At 39.3% G+C, this 22,528-nt stretch overlaps 3 protein-coding genes across 3 annotated transcripts; 2 read left to right on the top strand and 1 right to left on the bottom strand.

The window, feature by feature from the left end:
• Nucleotides 1-1,544: 1,544 nt before the first annotated feature.
• On the bottom strand, nucleotides 1,545-16,048 carry LOC146634958 (C-type lectin domain family 10 member A-like). Its single transcript, XM_085344127.1, has 10 exons — nucleotides 15,985-16,048; nucleotides 15,804-15,911; nucleotides 14,867-14,965; nucleotides 13,239-13,337; nucleotides 3,412-3,510; nucleotides 2,754-2,819; nucleotides 2,589-2,681; nucleotides 2,351-2,505; nucleotides 1,892-2,001; nucleotides 1,545-1,720 (listed from the first exon to the last, which is right to left on the bottom strand). The coding sequence occupies exons 1-10, from the start codon at nucleotides 16,046-16,048 to the stop codon at nucleotides 1,564-1,566; spliced, it is 1,050 nt and encodes a 349-aa protein (XP_085200253.1). The 3' UTR covers nucleotides 1,545-1,563.
• Nucleotides 5,929-8,611, top strand: LOC146634960 (uncharacterized). Its single transcript, XM_085349804.1, is given in 4 exon segments — nucleotides 5,929-5,968; nucleotides 6,230-6,281; nucleotides 6,574-7,226; nucleotides 8,508-8,611. Coding segments are annotated over 4 exon segments (849 nt in total).
• On the top strand, nucleotides 9,455-10,711 carry LOC146634959 (uncharacterized). The gene is made up of 3 exons (XM_085344254.1): nucleotides 9,455-10,054; nucleotides 10,308-10,476; nucleotides 10,588-10,711. Exons 1-3 carry the CDS (start codon nucleotides 9,574-9,576, stop codon nucleotides 10,709-10,711), a joined length of 774 nt encoding a protein of 257 aa, XP_085200380.1. The 5' UTR covers nucleotides 9,455-9,573.
• Nucleotides 16,049-22,528: the final 6,480 nt, after the last annotated feature.

Below are 22,528 nucleotides of genomic sequence, written 5' to 3'. Positions count from 1 at the left end.
GTAACGGCACAGTGGCCCGTGGAAATGGGATGGACTCAAGTGCAGATGCAAAACCAGAGGCTTGAAGTGCGGTGCACCAAAAGAATTTTTATTCACAACGCTTGTTAGCAACTGAAGACTATTATTTAGAAGAAACATAAACTATACGTCTGAGGAAGAGGAGACTAAGACTGTAGTTAAATTAAGACAAATTCACTGTGACGACTGGGTGCAGAGACTGGTCGGGGGAAACTATGGCTAGCCAGGGCACTGAAACAGAGGAGAGGACAATCAGTGGGACCCAAAAGAGAGTTGCGAGTTAATCCAAGAGTAATTTCCTTGAGCTGCCTTACGTGCTTGCAGGTGGAGATTGCTTGGAGGGGGAAGGCAGAGGTCCAGGTGAGTACGGAGTGCAAAACCAGAAAGTCCTCTGCATTACAAGTGAAATGCATTACAAGTCTGAACCCCCCCAGACATACAAAATTCTGAACCACCACCATTGCTATTTCACTGACCGTCCCACGCCTACTTTCGCACAAACTTGCCACAATCGCTATGATTGTGTTGGACACTGCTGTTTATATAATTGTTCAGTATTGTATTGTTTTGTATACTTTTATTTTATTTTATTTTATTTTCATCTTTATATTGTTTGAGTGTATACTGAGGGCCATGGGAGCATTGCAATTTTAAATTCCTGTGTATGATCTGTAGATATGGTCTTTGACAATAAAGCTGACTTTGACTTTTTGAAGAAGCGACGGCTCAACAGAAGCAACAAAAAGACAATGAAAAAGATTTCACAGATAATCATTCAAATATTTTCTGAGTGGCGGTGGCAATAAAGATAAAGAAGCAGTGACAGACACAGATTTGTTCTCATTTTTATTGTATGTCATGACTTCTCACTGCAACACATCTTAGAGATCTTGCACTTTCCTCCCTGACACGTTTCAATCAATTGCACCTGTTACCCATCATACTAGAAAAATATAAACAAATGAGGTGTGATTTACAAAATATCATGATCGCAAGATTCAATGAATGTCATTTGTGTTTTAGAGAAACAATATAAAAGATCAATAGGAGGATTCATTGGATGCCTGTATGGAACAAAGTACATCTGACATCTCTTCATGTTCACAGTGAAAGTGAATGCACAGCTACATGTCTGCTAAAGAACATTTGGGATGTTTCATTATGTACATTATGTGGCTTCTGTCAACATGAGCAAGAGTCTGATCTTCATTTATTTGGGTTTTCAAGGTATTAGGATTATTTTGAAGCTTAAAGCAAATAAACTGAATTCTGGCTACAACTCCAATGTTTAGCGTTCCCCTCTGACAATAATGTGGAACTTTATCATAGTCTGGAAATTTGAGGAAATGTTCTAAGACTGGACCTCTTAAATTCTAAAAGTTGAATTTTGACAGTTGACAGGTGGTCTGAAGTATGTTTGTACTGGATAAGTGGAGCGTTTCTAAATAGGCTATGTTGTATTTATTAATTGTTTTTCTATCCAGTGCTTTAATTGGAGAGGTTCCTTATAATCTGAAGTGGGCGGAGTCAGGCCTGCAGGTGTGTTCAGACTCTCAGGTTGTCTTTCTGACAGATGAAGCGTTCTTTGATGGAGCAGTGCTGGTCGTTCAGGCGTCCATCATTGTGAAGGTGAGCACAGTCTTCATTCCCAGGCCCATGACCATGATGGGCCCAGTTGTCGGGCTGCCCAGGTTTCCACCGCCTTGAAACACACACACACACACACACACACACACACACACACACACACACACACACACACACACACACGTAGGTAATATATATTAGGTAATATAACAAATCTTGATAAAAAGCAAAACATTTTGAAACTAGTGCATGTTTTGCTTTGAGACAAGAGTGGACTGAGACAGACCTGCGCTCCACAGTGTACAGTGTCTGATCCACCCACTCCCAACTCCCAGTTCTCCAGTCAGACAAACCGACCCAGAAATACTGAGGGATTGTTTGATTGATCACAAAGTCCTAAACAAAAAGAAAGAATGCTGTTGAAGAAAATCACTCAGGATGATTTATAGCTTGGTCAGCAGGTCTCATCCTCAGGGCAGCATGAGTGTGTGTAAAGCAAAGGGTGTATAGTAAATAAAGTTTGTAGTTCTTAACTTTTGCTTTGGGGCAACTGTTGAGTAGATTTTTAGTAAAGCAATAAAGAAACGTGTGATAGTATTTTACAAGAAGGTTAAATATGTGAGTCCCCTTCATCTTTTTCCGCTGAATATGCTTCTCTAATCAGAGGTGAACCATCTTCACCAACCTAAACAGAAGTCTGCATTTCTTTAACTCAGGCACTTAAAACTACCACGAACTGTCTTACCCACTGCTTGTCAGTTTGGAGAATGATCAAATGGGCTTGCTGTGTTTCACACCAGTCTCTGGACTCGTTCCAGGACTGAGACTCACTGCTGAAGAAGTAACAGCTGGACTCAAACCCAGTCCAACCCACAGGACAACAGTCTCCTGCATCTGAACCTGATTGATACAGACAGATACACAGATGTGGGCAGTGTGCAGATGTGCATTTTCCTGATATGGCCAAATATGAGTGAACGTACTGTTGTTGAGGATGAGTTTGATGGTACATTTGATGGCAGCAACACTCTTACTGAGAGAGTCGATGACCGACAACTTCTTCAGGGTCTTGGTCACTGAACACAAACACCAGTTAGTGATGTATGAAGTTATCACCAGCAGAAGAAAGTGCAGTAATACAGACAGACCTGAGGTCAGCTGATCCTTGTTGTTGCCAACAGCAAGCTTTAGCTGATGAAGGTCATTAGCCATTTCTGTAAACAAAAGCATTTAGCATGTTAGCACTTTAGCAGCATGGATACTGGAATGAAACTTGAAATTGCGACGTGTAAAACAATGCAAATTAACTGGAGCCACGAAAAAATTGAAGAAACAACTTCTATAACTTCGTGTCCAAACACCAATCTACAGCTGACATACACCACTGCCATATTCTTTGCAATATGGTATGTTTTTATGTACCGAAAGGTGGTCCAGTAGAAGTTATTATAAATGTTTTATAACACAGTAAGTCAATATATTCATAATTTAACTAGGTGCGTTATTAAGAGCACATTAATCATATTGATAAATCCTCATTGATAAAAATAAATAAATAAATAAATAAAATTAACAGCCCCAGAGTGGTGAAAGTTCTTCTTTAAAATAATGACAAAAAGTAGCTTAAACTTATGATGGATGAATTGCACAACTTAGTCTTTTACATAATTTGAGGCGTCTGTACCCTGAAAACTGTTGTCCAATTACTCACCATTGAATTTTGTTTTTTTCCTTTGTTTTCTTTTCCCTTTTTTCCACAGCAAATGAAGGAATACTAATGTGAAGTTTAACTAATAGGTGTGTTACCTTCAGTATGCCGCAGTGAGTCGCTCAGTAATTGGGTGGTGTCAGTCAGGCTGGAAACTCTCTGCTCCACAGATAATAGAAGATTAGATGTGTCTGTGTCTGAACAAGCAGAAAGTAGAAAATACATTTTAAAACCCCCATTAAGTTTAACCTCACAGGTCTGGTCTGTGAACCAGTTTGTGTAATTCTGGTTTAACTTATATTCTTTGGTTTATTGTTTTTCATGTTTTTGGCTCTCCTTTGCTTTTAGGTGCTAGTTTCTAGTTGCCTTCCCCGTGTTCCACATTTAGTTACTTTGTCTCCGTGTTTCATGTTCCCTCTGTTCCGCTGGTCAGTCATGTCTCCATGGCTGTATCCCAATTCAGGGTCTGCAGCCTTAAAGGCCGCATTTCAAGGCCGATTACGTCACAGCGGCGCGCCGAAGGCTGTCCCAATTCGAAGGCTGCTCGAAATGCGACCCTGAAATGCGTCCTTCATTTCCCTGAATTTTAAGGCTGTGGCAGTGTAGACTTCGTGGCCCAACATATCCCAGAATGCATAGCGTGGCGGTGGGTGTGGATAATTTTGCCGAAAAAAAACGATGAGGTGTCATGATCTGCGGAGGCAGACCGCGCGGAAATGTGTGTGGTGGACCCAGGTGCGAACACAAGCGAAGATACAGGAGTGGATTAAACAAAAGCGAGCCTTTTATTATGACTGATGAAAAGGAACAAACCAGAGTGCACTGTAAAAAAGATCCGTATATTTAACAGTGAAAGACAGTAAAAATACGACAGGAAAAACCTGTTAACTATAAAACAGTTTAAAACTGTTGATTTGATGTGAAATTGCCGTAAATAAAGAAATGTGGAAAAACTGTAATATGTACATTTTTTCTCTGAAAAAAATACATAAACCTACTGTAAATCACTCTTGCATAGTTTTTTTAACGGAAGATTCCAATAAAGTTTAGAACAGGCAAACACAATTTTTTTTACATTTATTTATTGAAAAAAAATACAGGTTTTAATTGCTGAATGTAAGCATGGTTGTGCTGGTAATGGATACATGCTGTAATATGACTTTGTGATTTTTGCATTAATTTCACATAATAATAATAATGGATTAGATAGCGGTTTTCAAGAAGCCCAAAGCACTTTACATTAAATCCATTCTTGATTCATAGCACATTTAATACAGCATATTCTTTCTCAAATTGTAATATAACAGGTACATATGTCCCAAGATCTTTATACTAGAAATGTATTAGGGCAATTTTTGGATGTAGTTTTTGTAAAGAATATGGGATGTAGCTGTTAAATCTACATTCTGTTGAACTCAATAAACCATGAGTTTAAAATGTAAAAGCTAACAACAACTGGAGAGACCTACAGCTAATGATAGACATACTATATTATTGAGTAAATTCATATAATCCCATAAGTATTAAAATAATAATCTGTTGTCTGTTCTATTTATTCATAGTTAATTATCATATGAAGAAAAAAGATTTTAAAAGCACCTCCTCCCAAAACTAGGCATTTTCCCCTGAAGTTTAGAGCACCGTTTCACATCAAGGCGCCTGATTTCAAATGGACCAATCAGCGCACTGCATCAGGCTCCGCCGCAGATAACGTCTGTACAGCTCCACACAAGTTTTGCTTTGGACTACTACGGCATCACGCTATCTTCATTTTCGTCGACTTGTTTCTCATTTTTTTAATTTAACGTCTGCCACAGCTCGTCTTCAGTTACTACGGTAAGAAAATAATCCAACTTGGTTTATTTATCGACAGCATTGTGTTGCAGGCAGTGAAGGCGCAAATGATAAATTTACGTTAGCTTTAGCTCGTTTCTAGCATTAGCGTTAGCTACATTAGGCTGAAAAGAGCCTTGCAAAACCAGCAGTGCGCGTTGAGATGTGTTTTGGAGACGGGTGTATTAATGGAAACCGTCTAATTAGTATAGCTATATTTGCATTTAGACAATGCTTTGTCTAAATGCGGCCTGGATTTTCCCGCCTTGTTTGACATCCGGCTGAAGCTTTAAGTTAGCTAGCCTTGCAGCTGTGTCATATTGACTATGTATTTTTGCAGCATATGTGGAGAATCGGTTCAGTCCGTGAAAGCTTATGTTTTGCATTGCAGACTGCATCGTAATGAACCCCGGTGTATTTTTAAATGTGTTGAAGTAAGTTGTAAGCAGGTGTTTTCTGGATATGCTGCTTTAAAGTCTCACTTCTACCGCCACCACACTGGTACCGCAACTGTTTCTCAGAATGCTACCTTAATGGGTTTGAATTGCACTGTCTCACTTTGTGAATGCCAATGTGAGGGAACTAAAGCTTTGATTGCTCACTTAAAGGAACACATAGAAGAGGGACGGCATGTAACTTGTCCAGTGAGAGGATGCCAAAGTGAGTTCTCTGTAAAATCTACATTTACCTCCCATATGTCTAGAAAACACAAACATTTGGAAAATGTGATTTGTGGTTTAAACAAAGATACTCAGTCAGAGAGTCCATCTACAAGTGCCACCATGCAGGAAGGTGCCAGTGTATCAGATATAGAAGACCCTGGTATGGATGGGTCTAATTTCAGTGACCTGTATCTCAGAAATGTATGTATGTTTTACATTAAACTACAGGGACAGCATCTTCTGCCAGCATCTACCATTCAAACCATTGTTGAAGAAATACAAAATATACATGAATTGGGACAGATGTATACATTGAATAGACTAAGGTCACTTCTAAAAGATATGTCAGTTTCAGATGAAGACATTGTAAAAATCTGTGACACAGTAAAACAATCTGACTTGTTCTCAGCTTGTCACACAGGGCCCATGAGAACTGCTTATTCAAGAGTTCAGTGCTTTAAAGATGTGTTCAAGTATGTTGAACCCAGAAAAGTGTTTTTGGGCAGGGACGAGAACAGGATGGAGAGATTTGCCTATTATGTTCCTCTGCTAAATACTTTGAAGGGTATGCTGGAATCAAGTTTTTGGCAAGGTCTCATATCAGTGGATCCTAATAATGTTTCAAGACCAGATGTTCTCAGCGACTGTTGTGATGGTAACGTGTTTGTGTCAAACAAATTTTTTCAGGAAAATCCACATTGCCTCAAGCTGGTTCTATACCAGGATGCATTTGAAGTAGTGAACCCACTTGGTTCTGACAAAAAGAAGCACAAGGTTTTGGCTGTGTACTTCTCTCTACTCAACATCCCCCCCCCATGCCCGGTCAAATACTGATCATATGCAGCTTGTCTTACTGTGTAGGGAGAAGGATTTCAAAGAATTTGGCCATGAAAATGTTTTTTCAGAACTCCTGACTGATTTGAAGGTACTAGAGGAGAATGGGATAACAATGGCAGACAAAACTGTAGTGAAAGGAGCGCTCTACTGCATTGCTGGAGACAACCTGGGCTCTCATTGTATTGGGGGTTTTACAGAAAATTTCAGTTCATCAGTGTACTTATGCAGATATTGTCTGTTAACTCGAACTGAATTTCAGGGTGCTGATCCAGCAGTGTGTGGACCTCAGCGGACCCCAGAAACGTATAGATCTGCCACTGAACAACTAGAAAGAGAAGACGTGTCAGAAGTTCAGGGGATAAAGTTCAGGTCTGTATTTAATTCTTTACAAAGCTTTGATGTTTGCACACCTGGCATGCCCCCATGTCTCGGTCATGACATCTTTGAGGGTGTCCTCTCATACGATCTTGCTCTTTACCTCAAGTACTTCATCAACACAAATAAATGGTTCACTTACCCAATTCTGAACAGGCGCATCAAGCAATTTAAATACAAAGAAACAGATGCTTCATCCAAACCTTGTGAGGTCAGTCCAAAAACATTGAAACTTGGTGGACAAGCTGTTCAAAATTGGAACTTCTTGAGACTTTTACCTCTCATAATTGGAGACAGAGTGCAGAACTCTCAAGATGATGTGTGGCAGTTAACACACTCACACACTCCGGCGCCCCCCGTGTGCGGCAGCCTGTTACAGCAGCTCTGCTCATTCTGAGTTTCTTTCTTTCTTATCTTTTCTTCTCGTAATTTTTTATAACTAACGTATCAGTAATTAGACTCTGCAACCATGTTCTACCGTTTTGTGCTAGTTCTGGTCGTTTTTCTTCGTTTATTTTTTAAATAAAAATTAACAAATTTCCCACGTGTGGGACTAATAAAGGTTATCTTATCTTATCTTAACGTTGCAGCTTAAGGACATTGTTGACCTAATTTGTGCTCAGCAAATTTCCAAGGCTCAGGTTACTTATCTGGATGCTCTCATCCAAGAGTATTTGGAAACCAGAAAGGTGCTGTTTCCTAATATCAACTTAAGACCTAAACACCATTACTTACGACATTATCCAGGGCTGATCCTAAAATTTGGCCCTCTCATCAGGCTTTGGACAATGCGCTTTGAGAGCAAACACAGTTACTTCAAAAGATGTGGAAGGCATCTGAAAAATTTCAAAAATCTGTGCTTGACTCTTTCAGAGAGACATCAGATGTTTCAGGCCATCCTTTCTGCTGGGTCAGTGAGTCCTCCAGCATTGCAAATAAAAGATTGCTCACCATTTTACTCAGAGCTTTACAGTGAGCAAGTTAAAGACGCAGTCCTACATTTTAGCTTTACTGAAAGCAATACAAAGATTCCAGTTGCTGTTCAGTATAATGGGCTGAATTACAGAAAGGGTCACTTTATTGTCACTAAGTTTGATCAGTCAATGGAGTTTGGTGAACTTCTCCTCATTCTTATTAAAGATGAGTCTGCTCTTCATTTTCTCATGAGAGTTTATGATGCAGAATTTCTTTCTTACTACCACATGTACTCTGTAAAAAATGACACTGGGAGATTAGAGTGCAGACTCATCAGTGAACTGATTGACTTGTGGCCGTTATCATCTTACGTGAAAAACGGACACCAGATTGTTCCACTGAAGCACAGCGTCTTGTCAGACTGAATGCCTTGATATGACATCATGGGCCAGAGCCAAACTCTTTGTATGTGTGTCTTAACAGATATGGCTGAATCGCAGGTGCTTATCTTAAAGAACATAGGGGATGCAATAGCAGGAGTGCTTCCGGACCTTCCTGATCAACTTCTCAAGTCAGTAGAAGATACTTTGACAACACTTGGTGCCGAAACCACAGATGATTTAAAGTACATTACAGAAAATGACCTGCTGCCAGTGCTCAAGCCCATACAAGCTAGAAGACTAGTGGCTGCCTGGACCCAAAATGGTAAGTGTAAAACCTTGTCACCACACCAAACGCACAGAGGGCTGTTGAAGTTGGAAATACTTAGAATATGAGTGTTCCTGAGTCTGATGTGGCCATCATTATTTAACCATGCTTTCTGTGTAAATAAAACTTGGATGCTTTGTGGGGAAATTTAATACACTTTGAGTTTCGAAATGCAATCTATCAGACAAATTGCATTATTAAGTTTTGACCACGCTGTGTAACCTTAATATCTCAAAATGTATCTATGCAGTGCAGAATTTAACATAACAGAAAACATGATCTAATGCTTTCATATCTCTTTTTTTATGTACTTTTAAAGTCTCTGGCACTTCGACACCAATCGCTGTACATTCCTCTCCAGTGGATGTCCTTCTTTCTCCACCTTCAATTTCTTCTTCACCAACATCATCCACCACTACTTCATCACTTTCAGGAATCTGTACACCATTACTACCAAACTGGGTAGAGAGATTTGAGATACCATGGCAGAGGCTCCCTGAGGAGTTGGTGCAGAACTTGGAAAGACAGAAAAGACCAAGCGCAAGACAAAGACGAGAAATGATAAGGATTGTGGTCTCTGAAATGATGAAGACTTGTAAGAATCCAACCAAACACAATACTACAGAGATAGCAAAAAGGATGGTGGCCAAGTATCCCAAGTCTCTTCAAGATGTGATTGATGGTGATGTTATTGGACCTGGATATCATTCTCTTGTAAAGCAACTTCAGGCAAGAGTTGAAAATGTCAAGCGACCTGACACACCAAAGGTAAAAAAACGCAAAGCAATATCAGATGACGACAACGACACAGATGAAATACCAGCTGAACAAAAAGCAAGGGTTCAAGACACATATGGCTGAATTAGCTGGGAGCCAAAGCATTTGCCACTCTCTGAGACTGTGGAGAGTCAGCTTGAAAAAAAAGAAGAAATGAAGAAGCTGTTTAAAAAGAATAACTACAGTACAGAGGTTGTGAAAGAACTAGTCAAGTGCACCTATTACACGCAGCGTAAAGACATCAACAAAGGGGCAAGCATCCAGAAACTATGCCAGGAATGGCCCTTTCTCTTCAATGAAGTTGGTATGACCGCACATTTCCAAGAACTGACTGGTGTGAATCTGATGGAGACCTTCCTTGCCAATGTGGACAAAAAGGGTGCACGTCTGTTAAAGTTCCTCAAATATGTTGATGCACAAAAGCACAAGCAAGTCCTGAATGCTGTTCTCAAACTTCAGACTGAAAGAGGGCAGTCCAGTGGTTGCTTGCAAGAAGTCATTGAGATGATGTTTCTTTTACTGGCTCATTTTGACGAGAAGGGAGAGCTTCTGTTCCACTGCGTTGAGATGACAAGCCTTGCAGAAGATGTTCAGATGGAGAAAGTGCCACCAACACCCGTCATCATTGTTTGCGGTAAGCCAAAAGTGCAAAATTCAACTTTTTTTTTCTGTTGTAACTGCCACGTTCTTGTACTCTTGGCTTGTTTAGTTTCATGTTCTGTTGCTTCCACACTAATACACTGGATAACACAACCATATAAGTTCAACTAGTAACATAACTCATCCTATGATCCATGTAACAAGTATCTCTGTATTTGTATATATGACTGACATTAAAGCTCTTGTTATTAAAGTTTTTAATTTGTTGTTGTTGTTTTAATTCTCAGGTTCCTCCTGCTTCGCTGCTGAGCCATTCATGTTGAGCATTGACAAGAAGACTGTCAACGACCGCATCACAACCTTCACCTCTGCTATCTGCCTAATGTTTGGCAGTTACTACTGCTTTAACATACACTACCCTGTGGAACTACGATCAACACTGGAGTTCCTTCAACGGTAAAATTTATTTTATTATGGATTTATTTTTGTGCTTTTCAAACTTGGCCATTTGATATCCCACCTCAGGTTGTTAATTTCCTCAATCTCTCTTGCCCTTTTTTCATGAAGGTGTTTCTTTTCCATAAATCCTGAGAGAGGCACCAAGGTTGAATCCAAGAAGAAAAAAGTGTTCTCAGTCAATCCCAGAGTCCTCACTCTCATCTCAGACATTGCTGACCATGAGTGGATCTAGTCCTACCCCTCTTGTTTGAGACGAAGTGATAAAGGTATACCATGTTACATACTCTACAGATGTTATGTTTTTGAAACAATTGTTACATTTCTGATTGTGAGTGGGAAGTTTTTAACAATGTGAAGTTTTACTAGACACAATTTGTAAAAGTACATGTTCTACTTTTGATTCACTGTTTTATATCTGAAAAATGTATCTGGTAAAAATGTGGTGATTTTGTTTCTTGGATTACAATAGTGTAAAAGTATGCTGCATGTACAGTACATTGCTGGCATTTTGTAGTTATCCAAAAATTTGCAGTTGAAGTTCTCAAAACAAGTTTAAAGTTTTTGTTTGTTACCTGATGCAGTTTTAAGATGTACATTTTCAGCTTTACTGCTCAGTTCTGTGTGCAAAATATGTGGGTGTAAACTTGTTCCTGTAATTTCTTCCAATTATAGAAAAAATGTTTAATTCTCTATATTTGTATTTGGATAATTTAAAAAGTCAAGATTCTATGTGTACTGACATTTATGTAGTGAGAACAGCACCAAAACACTTAAAGGTGTCTGAATTGTCTGCTAAAGGTAATGTGAAGTATAATGTGTGCTCAACTTACAGCACTGGTTTTGCACAGTTTGAACAGAACTTGTAAGAATTCTGTGATTCCTCACTGTTACTGTCATGGAGATAACTAGTAACTATTTGTGATTTGTTGAGTAAAAATGTAAATGTTTGATGTTCAAAGCATCAAAGATGTTAAATAAAATACTTTTTTGGAAATTTAAGGTGGATATTTTTGTGTTACATTTAGTAATTTAAATAAAATCATGGTTTGTGTATTAAACTTAAAGAGTAGAACACTTAAAAGCACTCTAGTCTAAACACTGTTACAGAATAAAATTGTATTTTTTCTATATTTAGATAGTTAATTTTACAGGGAAAGAATGTTGTGTTTTCTGGCACAAACTTTATTTTATGTGTTATTTTCATGTTAATTCTAGGGAAAAACATTATTTTTTCTTCAAGTTAAAACATTTTCTTCTACGGTAAAATATTGACCCTAGCACTATTTTTAACCGTAAAATAAACAATAACAATACCTTCTTACCGTTAAACAAGAAAATGTTCCACCCGTAATTTTACGGTAGATTTCTGGCAACCACAGCTGCCAGCGTTTTACCGTAAAATCTACAGTTTTTTTTTTACAGTGTGAGGGCAGCATAAGAGTATAACTCAACAGAAACCTAAACTGGATATAAACTATGGAAAGGCTATGGCTGGAGATACGGAACACAGGGGGTGGGAACACAGACGACGCAACACAGACTGTATGAAACACAGAGACTAAATACACATGAGGGATGATCAGGGGAAGTGGCCACACATGGGAACACAGCTGACACACATGAACCTAACGACAGGACAGGAGGAGTGAAACTGAATACACTGACAGTGAATACAGGCTTTCAAAGTAAAACAGGAAACATGCAGATTAGACATGACACATGACCCGGGGAGACGTAGTACAGGGGAGATGACATAACTGACAGCATGACCTTGACAATACAAGACACACAGACATAAACACACGAAGGGCAAGGGAGACTTAATATATACAACTGGCTGGACTACCTAGTGAACCTAAACAAACCATAAACGATAATCATCAAAATTAGGTTAAACACAAAACACTGGGTCGCACGACCCAGGACCATGACATGAGGGGCGCCTGAAGAGTAAACTTTTAAAAGTACTGAATATTATGTCACTTATTTATGTGCAAATGTTTAATAACGAAGAACATTAAAACATTACTGTTGGCCACATGTCGGCAAAGTTATGTGACATTAGTGACGTTTGTACTAACTTGGTTTTAAAGCCTTTACTTTAAAATATACACCATTCAATAGCTGAGCTTAATCTTACAGAGAATGATCAAAGCTCATGTAGAAAGAAACAAACAAATGAACAAAAGATTTTCTCCTTCATTTCTGTCAAACAAAGCTGTATGACACGTTTCCAGCTGTTAGTATCATGGTTGCTAGGCAACCTGGGCAGCGCAACGGAGGCTAGACCGTCCCATTTCACAAGCCTCGCACTTCCGGCCTTAGCGGTCTTTAAGTACGCGGCCCTTGAGGATCGTTGAGACTGCGTACTTTAAGGCTGCAGAACCTGAATTGGGATACAGCCCATGTCACAGTGTTAAGTTTGAGTCTTTGTGAAGGTCTCATGTTTCCTGTTTTACTTTGAAAATTTCAGTTCATTCAGTTTTGCTTCCTTCCCATCTCATTATCTCAGATTAGTCCCAGCTGTGTTTCCCTCCTGTTTCGTGTTCCCTCGTTGGTCCCTTGTGTATTTAAGCCCTGTGTTTCCCTCTGTCTGTTGTTGTGTGCTGCAACCACCCAAAGTGCTGCAAGTTTCTCTGGTTTATCTGGTTTCTATCATTCTTAGTTCAGTGCTCCTCATTTCCTAGTGTTACTAGTTTTATGTTTTCATGTGTTGTCAAATTTGCTCTGATCATACATACATACATACATGTTGTTACCTTGAATATGCTTCAGTGAGTCATTCAGTAATTGGATGACATCAATCAGGTTGAAAACTCTCTGCTCCACAAACGATAGACGATTTGACGTGTTTACGTCTGAACAAAAACAAACAAACAAATAAAAAAAAAACCATCGTGTTCAACCCTGCAAAGTCTGAACCGTGAAATAAAAACTGACAGAAAATGATTTTAAAAGTGGAATAGGTCTGTGAAGGTTCTCAGTCATCCAGGTCAGCGTAGTCAAAGGAGCTTGCAAAGAAAAGCGTCTGGACTTCTTTAAGTTGCTTGAAGACGTTTCACCTCTCATCCGAGAAGCTTCTTCAGTTCTAAGGTCACCCTTTGGAACATAAACTTGGAGTAATTAGGACCCTACACCACCGGGCAGAACATGTTCCCTCTAAGCCTGAAGGAAAAAAGAAGGAACACACACATGTAAAGGAAGCACTCAAAACGTGCGGCTATCCTAAATGGGCGTTCTTAAAGTCAGCTAAGAGGCACAGAAAAGAAGACCAGACACCAGCGAGGGAGGATAAGAAGGACAGACGCAACAACATTGTCATCCCCTATGTAGCCGGTGTATCAGAGAAACTCAGGAGAGTTTTCTCCAAGCATGACATCCCGGTGCATTTCAGACCCAGCAACACACTCAGACAGAAACTGGTTCACCCGAAAGACAAAACGCCAAAACACAAACTTAACAACGTGGTGTATGCTGTACAGTGCAGCGAGGAATGCCCAGACCTCTACATTGGAGAGACCAAACAGCCACTTCACAAGCGCATGGCACAACACAGAAGAGCCACCTACACGGGACAAGACTCAGCAGTCCATCTGCATCTTAAGGATAAAGGACACTCTTTCGAGGATGCCAATGTTCACATTTTGGACAGAGAGGACAGATGGTTTGAAAGAGGAGTGAAAGAAGTATCTATGTCCACTGTGAGCGACCATCTTTGAACAGAGGCGGGGGTTTACGACACCAACTCTCTGCCATCTATAATCCAGTTTTGAGATCCCTTCCCAGACGCCTTAACGCCCACTCACATCCTGGGCCATCTGATCTCAGGAAATCACATGATAAGGTGGGGCCAGGTTTCACAATGAACACACCCGAAACTCTAGCTGATTGGGACCCACGCCCAGTTTCACACCTTGGCTCAGGCGATTAGAGGATCATCAGGGGGTCCTTTTGTCCCTCTGTGGGGGGAAACTCCCACTAGGTTTATATCTGGGACTCTCCACCATTTGACCTTAGAATTGAAGAAGCTTCTCGGATGAGAGGTGAAACGTCTTCAAGCAACTTAAAGAAGTCCAGACGCTTTTCTTTGCAAGCTCCTTTGACTAAAAGTGGAATACTTATTGAACATTCTGAAAAATCCATACCTCTGTATCAACATGATAGAGGGGCATGAAAGGGTTAAGACATTTACTACCATCAAATGATGTCTTTTGTATTTACTGCTATGAAGTGAACCCTGGGCCTCACAGCTCCGCAGAAAACTATTGCCAACATTTAACATAAAACAAATATTTGTGTGGGCTATGTGCTCAGAATCACTAGGGAGCCATCAGAGCAGGAGGGTAACCTACTTTTAATATTTTATCATAGCTAATAGGTGTGTTACCTTGAACCTGAGGCACTGAGGAATGCAGCGACTGGAAGACGTCCTTCTGGTTGGAAAGTCTCTGCTCCAAAGACCACAGGTGTTTTGACACCTTTATGTCTGAACAAGCAGACAACAAAAACACAAAGAAATTTAACAGAGTGCGCATAACATAATATGTTAACATAACACATAACACACAACATAACATAACACAACATAACATGTACTCACCCAAAATGCTGGAAAATTTTGTTACTGAAAAACAATTTTAACATTAAGGGAAAAAAATCTCAAAGTACTAAAAAGGTAATGTTTTTTTTTTAAATTTTTGCTCTATCAAGAAAAGTTATAAATATAAATGTCAAGTAAAATCTAAATGCACAACAATAATATACAAAAAATAATAAATAAATAAAATAAAATAAAGTAAATGTGTTCAATATAACACAACACAATAAAGTGGAATGAAAATAAATGACAATATAACTGATAATTGCAGCCCTAAACTGCAAACGTGGAAAACAGTTTTAACCATCATCACTTATTGGCTGTCATGTTGGACCAAATTTTTCTTCAAGTCTTCCACAAGATAAAGTCTGAGAGTTAGCTTTAGCTAAGTATTACTGTGACTACATTTCTGTTAGCTTTATGTGCAGTCACAGTGGTCTGTTTTTTCATTTCTAGCAGCTGTAAACCAAACGTATAGTATATTATTGTGTTATTATTAGATTTGGAAAATAAGTCTGAATCTTGCAGGACTTTTCATGTTGTAACTATTTGCACCAGCATGCTGAAGTGCGCTTCAGAGGTCCGTGTTTTCTGTCATTAGGCATCAAAGCCACAAACCACATGATACATGACTGTTTGTGAAGCTCACAAAAGTTGGGCCTTACTAGTGACCCAAAAGCAGTAGTCCCCACATATGGCATTAACAAGAATACACATGCATACTTACTGCTAGCTCCCAGGATTATGATCACAGTCAACAGGATCACGGCTGTCACAGCAGGAAATAACCAGCGTCTGAACCTAGAGACAGCCAACCGGGGGGTGGGTGGAGTCTCTGACAGACAAATATAATTTCATAAATCAGAAGTCAAAACAAAGACATTACCAACTCAGACACAAGCAGTTACCACTGATCCAGAGCGTACTACCATCCTGGTCCTTCACATAATGGTATTGGTCCATTGTTGTCATCTGCTTGCTGTTTTTACTGGATAATAAAACCATGATAACACTGAGTGAGTAAGTAACCAACAACTTCCACATTCAGCTGCTTTTTATCAGCAACATGCTCAGTTTTAATTATGATAATATGAAAATATAATTTAAAAAAGGAAGAAAAAAAAGGAAAAAGGTGGTTAAAAAAACACGAGTCAGGGTTGAATCCACTTTGAGGGTGTGGAAGATAAAAGTCAGGATGACTTCATTAAATATGGTATGAAGTTATCTGTTGCATCAACTACATTACCATCTGTATTATATACATTTGTTATTACGACTATGATACTGCTTCCAAGAAGAGTCAGCTATAGAACAAAACAGATTGAGCCTTTAGAACAGGGGTGGCCAACCAGTCAGAGACCAAGAGCCACTTTTTTTTTTTACTGTGTTACCGCAAAGAGCCACATCATACGCATGGGCACACATGAACATCACCCATCCTTTCCTGCCTCTCTCTCTCTCTCTCACACACACACACACACACACACACACACACACACACACACACACACACACACACACACCAACATGATAATGACAGAAATGGACTCCTACAGTACTAAAACCACAGGCCAGTCATTTTCAACAATGAACATTGTGTGCACTTGTCTCACACACACAAACTCTCAGTTCAACCTGTGGCCTTTTCAGTTGTAGATCATGGAACCAGGTCACGAAGCTTTCGTGCAAATTTTCAATCAGCGCTGCATATCTGGCTCTTTGCTTACTCAGGGCAGCGCTGGCGACTTGCCCGCTGGCTTTTAGCAGAGTGGGAAAATGCGTTAAATCTCCCTTTTGAATATGTGTCTTGAACAGCTTCAGTTTGTTGACAAACGCAAACACACTTTGCACCAGGTCAGGCAGCATTTTTAACTTATCCTGCAGGGTCAGGTTCAGTCTGTCCAAGTGACACAGCATGTCGACCAAAAAGGCCAGATCCATAATCCACTTGAGGTCCGAGAGCTCGGGATAGTCCTTGTCCTTCTTTTCCATAAACAGTTTCACGGCATCCAAAAGCTCAAAGAAGCGAGAGAGTACCTGGCCTTTTGACAGCCACCTCACAGTGCAGTGCAGCGGCAGGTCACCTGGAAGCCCTTGGTCCAGCTCAGCGATGAGATTCTTGAATTGCCTGTGGTTAAGCGCATATGTGCAGATATAATTGACGATTTCCATCACAGGCTTCATGACAATACAATGATTGAGACACGAGTTGCTCCATGTGGATGATGCAGTGGAAATTCCAAAAGTCAGGAATAGTTTGGTCAGCTTTGCACAGCCCCACAAGCCCGTTCACAGATCCCATCATGGCTGGTGCTCCATCCGTGGCTATTGCAGTTAATTTTGTTATGGGCAGATCTGCTTTTTCAAATGCAGCCATCATGGTTTCTTTCACATCTATGCCACGGGTTCTGTCTTTTAATGGCACAATATCCAGGAGTTCTTCTTTGATCACACAATCGTTTGACACAGACCGTGCAAATATTGCCAACTGAGGCTTGTCTTGTATATCACAACTCTCATCCAATGCGACACTAAAATACTCACATGCTTGAAGGTCAGAGTGCAACTGTGATTCAATAGCCGTGTTAATGTCCGATATTCTGTGTTCAACAGTGTGGCGGGACAGTTGGACGTCTGATACCATGCGTTTTAATTTGTCGTTTTCAGGAGACAAGATTTCAAAAACGTCACTGAGGCATATTTAACGAACTCCCCTTCATTGTATGGCTTTTTAGCCCGTGCAATGTTCCAAGCCAGCTGATAGGATGCGAGCGTTATGGTCTCTGACCGCTTCGTAAATTTTTGGAAAAACTGTATCTGCTTTTCAAAGTGGCCAACTCGTGCTTGCGAAGTTCAGTCCCTTTTGGAAATTCCTGGTCGATGTTAGCATGGAGTGAGCTGAAGTGGGTTTTAATGTCTTGATGCATGCTCAATCATCCAGTTTAAGTTAATCTCCAAAGGTTGATTCTGTTCATCTGGACGTTTTCAGTGCATAAATGTTTCGTCACTCATCCAAGTGACTTCTGTCTCAGCTGACTGCAGGTTTCCCCAACCTTTCACCCAGTTTCTCTAGAAGATCTATCAGAAATACTGACCCAAATGAAACCCTCAGTGAGTCCAGTTGATGTCCTACCTACTTCATTGGAGATGCTTAGAGATGCTTGTCCATGTCCTCATCTCCTCTCATACTGTAACACAGTCTTTTCTTGTCTGTCTAAGGCAGGGGTGGGCAATCTCAGTCCACGAGGGCCGGTGTCCCTGCAGGTTTTAGATCTCACCTTGGGTCAACACACCTGAATCACATGATTAGTTCGTTACCAGGCCTCTAGAGAACTTCAGGACCTGTTGAGAAGCTGATTTAGCCATTTCAATCAGCTGTGTTGGTTCGAGGACACATCTAAAACCTGCAGGGACACCGGCCCTCGTGGACTGAGATTGCCCACCCCTGGTCTAAGGCTTGCACTGGCTTCCGGTTGAGTATAGATATCAGTTTAAAATCCTTACTCTTACATTCATGTCCCTACTTGGTGAGGCCCCCACTTATGTCACTGAGCTTCTCCAACCATACTCTCCAAACCAAATCCTTAGATCCACTGATAAGGGTCTTCCAACCATTCCATGGACCCGTTTGAAAACCAAGAGGGATCGCGATTTTAAAACCTTGGCTCCAATATTGTGGAACAGTTTACCTCCCCTTTACCTACGCACCATCAACTCTGTAGCTTCTTTTAAAAAAAAAACAGCTAAAAACACATCTGTTTAGACAGGCATTTAGGTAATATTCATGTGTAGTATACTGTTTTATTGGCTATGCTATTATACCCTCTTTATAGTGTTTTATTGTTTCGTTTGATATGCTTTTATTACCATGTGAAGCACTTTGAAATAACTTCCTGTTTTAAAAAGTGCTATGTAAATACATTTTACTTACTTTCTTATAGACGTTTGCATAATGACTAAAACCAGCACCACTGAAGGAACAATGGGCTGGGAGGTCAGTTGCTTAATCATAATTATGCAAATTGTCATGACCATTGATCAACAACCACTGATCAGTCACTTGGATGAGTGACAAAACGTTTCTCCCACTGAAAACGTTACATCCAGATGAACAGAATCAACTTCTGAAGAGAATTTAAATGTGTTTATTGCAGCCTTGCAAATTTTACAAATTTTATCTCATAATTATGTAGTTACGAAGAAACAAAATTGCATGGGAAAAGACAAAAAACTAAAAAGAATCAAATTCTAACACAATGTGTGTTAAAAATATTAATATTTTCTGTCCTTTACTTTAAGGATAGAAAATAGTCATACTGTGAGGGTAAAATTTGGACATTATAAGAAATAGAAGGGGTTTCTCACCTCTTTTTTCTGTAGATTGACCAGAGAAGAAGAATATGCCGTCTGTTTCCCCTGATGGTAAAATATATATGGTCTCCTCTGTCCCACCCATGAAATACAGAACTGAGTTTGAATGCCCAGTTATCTTTTTTTTAAGTGAATCTGGCTCCGTGCCACCAATAACATCAGCTCTCTGCTGCACATGCTATTTTTTCCTGTGAATCAACTTGTAAGACATTTTTGGGGGTTTTCCAGAAAGGGAATCTATTGTCAGTTTTACTTCCCTAAATCAACCAGAACACTAAAGTTCACACACACTGCTCTACCTTTCACACAAAAAAATTGCTCTCGTCAGTCACATCAAACACAGAGCTAATGCTGGCTTTCAGGAGCATCATTGAGCACAAAGTGTGAAGGGGTCGGCTACTTTTATCAGACATTTTTGACCAAATAAATCTGTATGGAGTCACAAAATCATATAGTGAGCTTTAAACTGAAGGTAACACGGCCCACAGTGTGAAATATAAGTAAACGAAAAAACAAGAGCTTGTTAACATCACTGTGAGATTTGTATCTCACAAACCAGCATCTGTATAGCTGTACACAATTACAGTTTTTTAGTATATTTATGATCATTTTAAGTGAATCTGGCTCCATGCTGTCATGAATATCAGCTCTCTGTTGCACATGCTGTTCATTCTGAATCAGCTCTGAATCAGCTATAAAATGAAGCTTCCCTAAAAAAAACAGAACACTAAAGTTCACAAACACCCCTAAATCTTTCACACACAAAAAAATAACTAAAATAATTAAAATCTTTTACTGTATTTATGATCATTATGATGATTATAAACACTCTAACTTTGCATGTTCAATACAGTGATACCAGGTTTTGTTGCATTCATGAAATCATAAGACTAAAACTGACAATTGTAGAGCAGATTGTCTTTTTTTTTTTTGCACTAATTCACATCGAAGGGTTATGAAAGTTTGTGTTTGGAGGCAGCCGTATCTGCTCATACACAGATTAATTTATAGTGTTGGTAGTCTTGATTAATGACGCTAACATGCTTGAGTAACTTTTTCTTTTGCAATGTAAGTTTAATCTGCAGAGAAAGGTTCGGTTTTTAAACTTAAAAAGTCACAAAAATCTTTAAGCTTTCCTTCAGATTTGGTTGCTTTTTTAAATACGCAGTTCTTATGTCCCTGCGACCATTAACGATGAAGCAGTCCATTGAAGCAGTTTCTTATTCAATGTCTACATATATAAAACAAAAATGTATTTTTTTCAAAAGTCAAACAAAAGTGTTGCTCATAGATAATCCATCTATGCTGGTAGGAAACTGTCAGCTGACTCAGCAGCCTGACAAATGCCTTCATCTCAGAGTGAACTCTGATTGTGCACTTTTTAAAAATCACCCTTTACAGGGAAAATCCTGTTCTATCAGGGCTAATAACTAATGTACAAAACATTGATAGTCACACTGATATGCACATTTCCCTTTCCCCGCTTTTTGGAGTTACAGTTGTGATAAACAAGAGGTAATTAAACATCTGGCATGACAGATGTGGTGAATTTGCAAACCTTTTCCCACCAAATAGCCTTGGAAAAGGTTGGGATCAAAAACGAAAGATTTAATAACAGGTTTTAATATTTTTGCTTCCCTGGGACATGCCCATGTTGAAGTACTGTTTGCTTTAAAATTTCAAAGACACGTTTTTATAAGGTGTTGTAGATAAATAAATGCTGAGACTGATCCATTTTAGCTTGTTGCTAGGTGTTTGCCAGGCAGTGTAATGGGGTCATTTTGTATCATATTTAACCCTTTCACACATAGTGGTCACTACAGTGGGCAGCTATTCAAAGGCTGTTTTCTTGTATTTGTGTCAGTGTTGATGGTCTACTAGCACATAAACCACTATATTGGACACTGACGTGTCACTTAATGTATGGTGTGTTTCATTGTAATTTTTGTTATTTAACCCTCACCCATGATTTTTTCTGAAGTATTTTATTCATCTTTTCATGCCTAAAGATGAATAAAATACCTAAGAAAAAAAGATCCTGATTGAGGTTTTCATAATTCATGCATGAAAGTGTTAATTCAACATTTTGTGGCTGTAACTTGTGGGTAGAACTATGAGATGATGCTTTTATGAAGTTTTATAAGTGCATGACTGCAAAACAGCAGTACAAAATTTCAGCCATTACTATGCTGTTGCTATGCAAAATGATGACACCATAATATCTGATATAGATAGGAACTTCCATTTGCTGAGCTTGGTGTGCCTATTTTAAATTACTGGAAAAATAAACAACAACCTCAAAGCACTTTATATCATAAGGACACTACAATAATATAGAGAAAACCCCCAAAATCAGACGACCTCATTTGAGCAAGCACTTGGTGACAGTGGGAAGGAAAAACTCCCTTTTAGACACCTGCAGCTGTTAGGATTGGTTGTGTCATTGCATGGACTACATCAGATTTATCATATGCTCACTGTAAGTAGATATGTTTTGCCTTGTGAAACCAATAAATGAATAAAATATTATTGGGACAAGTGAACTAAAAGCTTCACTGTATCGGAGTCACTGAAAGTTTCAGTATAATTCAGGAGAGATGACCCAAACAGAGGAAGTACTCTGGGTGTAAAAGCAACTTTATTTCAATTGAAAATGTAAACTAAAAGTTGTCAGGAGACTCGGGTCATCCAACATAAAAAGCATGCAAGCTGAAAAAAATATTGACAAACAATTTTACAAAAACAAAGAAGGCAAGTTTTTTTTTCTTTAAGTAAACTAAAGTTTACGTGAGGAATCAGATGGTGGAGGGGACAGAGCACATGCAAGAGCAATCAAAGGTTGAGACAATGAGAGCAGGGCATATAATTGCAAAGAGCGAAACAAAAAGCAAAGTGCATCTAGAACAAGACGCATCAGAGAATAACGTTGAAAAAGGAAGTGACCAGAGACAAGAGGTCAAAGGCAATGGACAAAAAAAAGACTGAGTTAACCTAAGAACATCAGAAACCCAACAAAAGAAATCAACAAAATGAAATCAGAAGCCAAAACTCGAGAAATCCTAAAGAAAAAACAGAATTTCT

The sequence above is a fragment of the Diplotaxodon limnothrissa genome, linkage group LG3 (assembly GCF_057381915.1).
Source record: "Diplotaxodon limnothrissa isolate DT_005_m linkage group LG3, D_limnothrissa_male_GT1.1, whole genome shotgun sequence".
In the NCBI taxonomy this organism is placed as follows: domain Eukaryota; kingdom Metazoa; phylum Chordata; class Actinopteri; order Cichliformes; family Cichlidae; genus Diplotaxodon; species Diplotaxodon limnothrissa.
The sequence above is the reverse complement of the archived record's forward strand: the minus strand, read 5'-3'. Positions and strand labels throughout refer to the sequence as shown.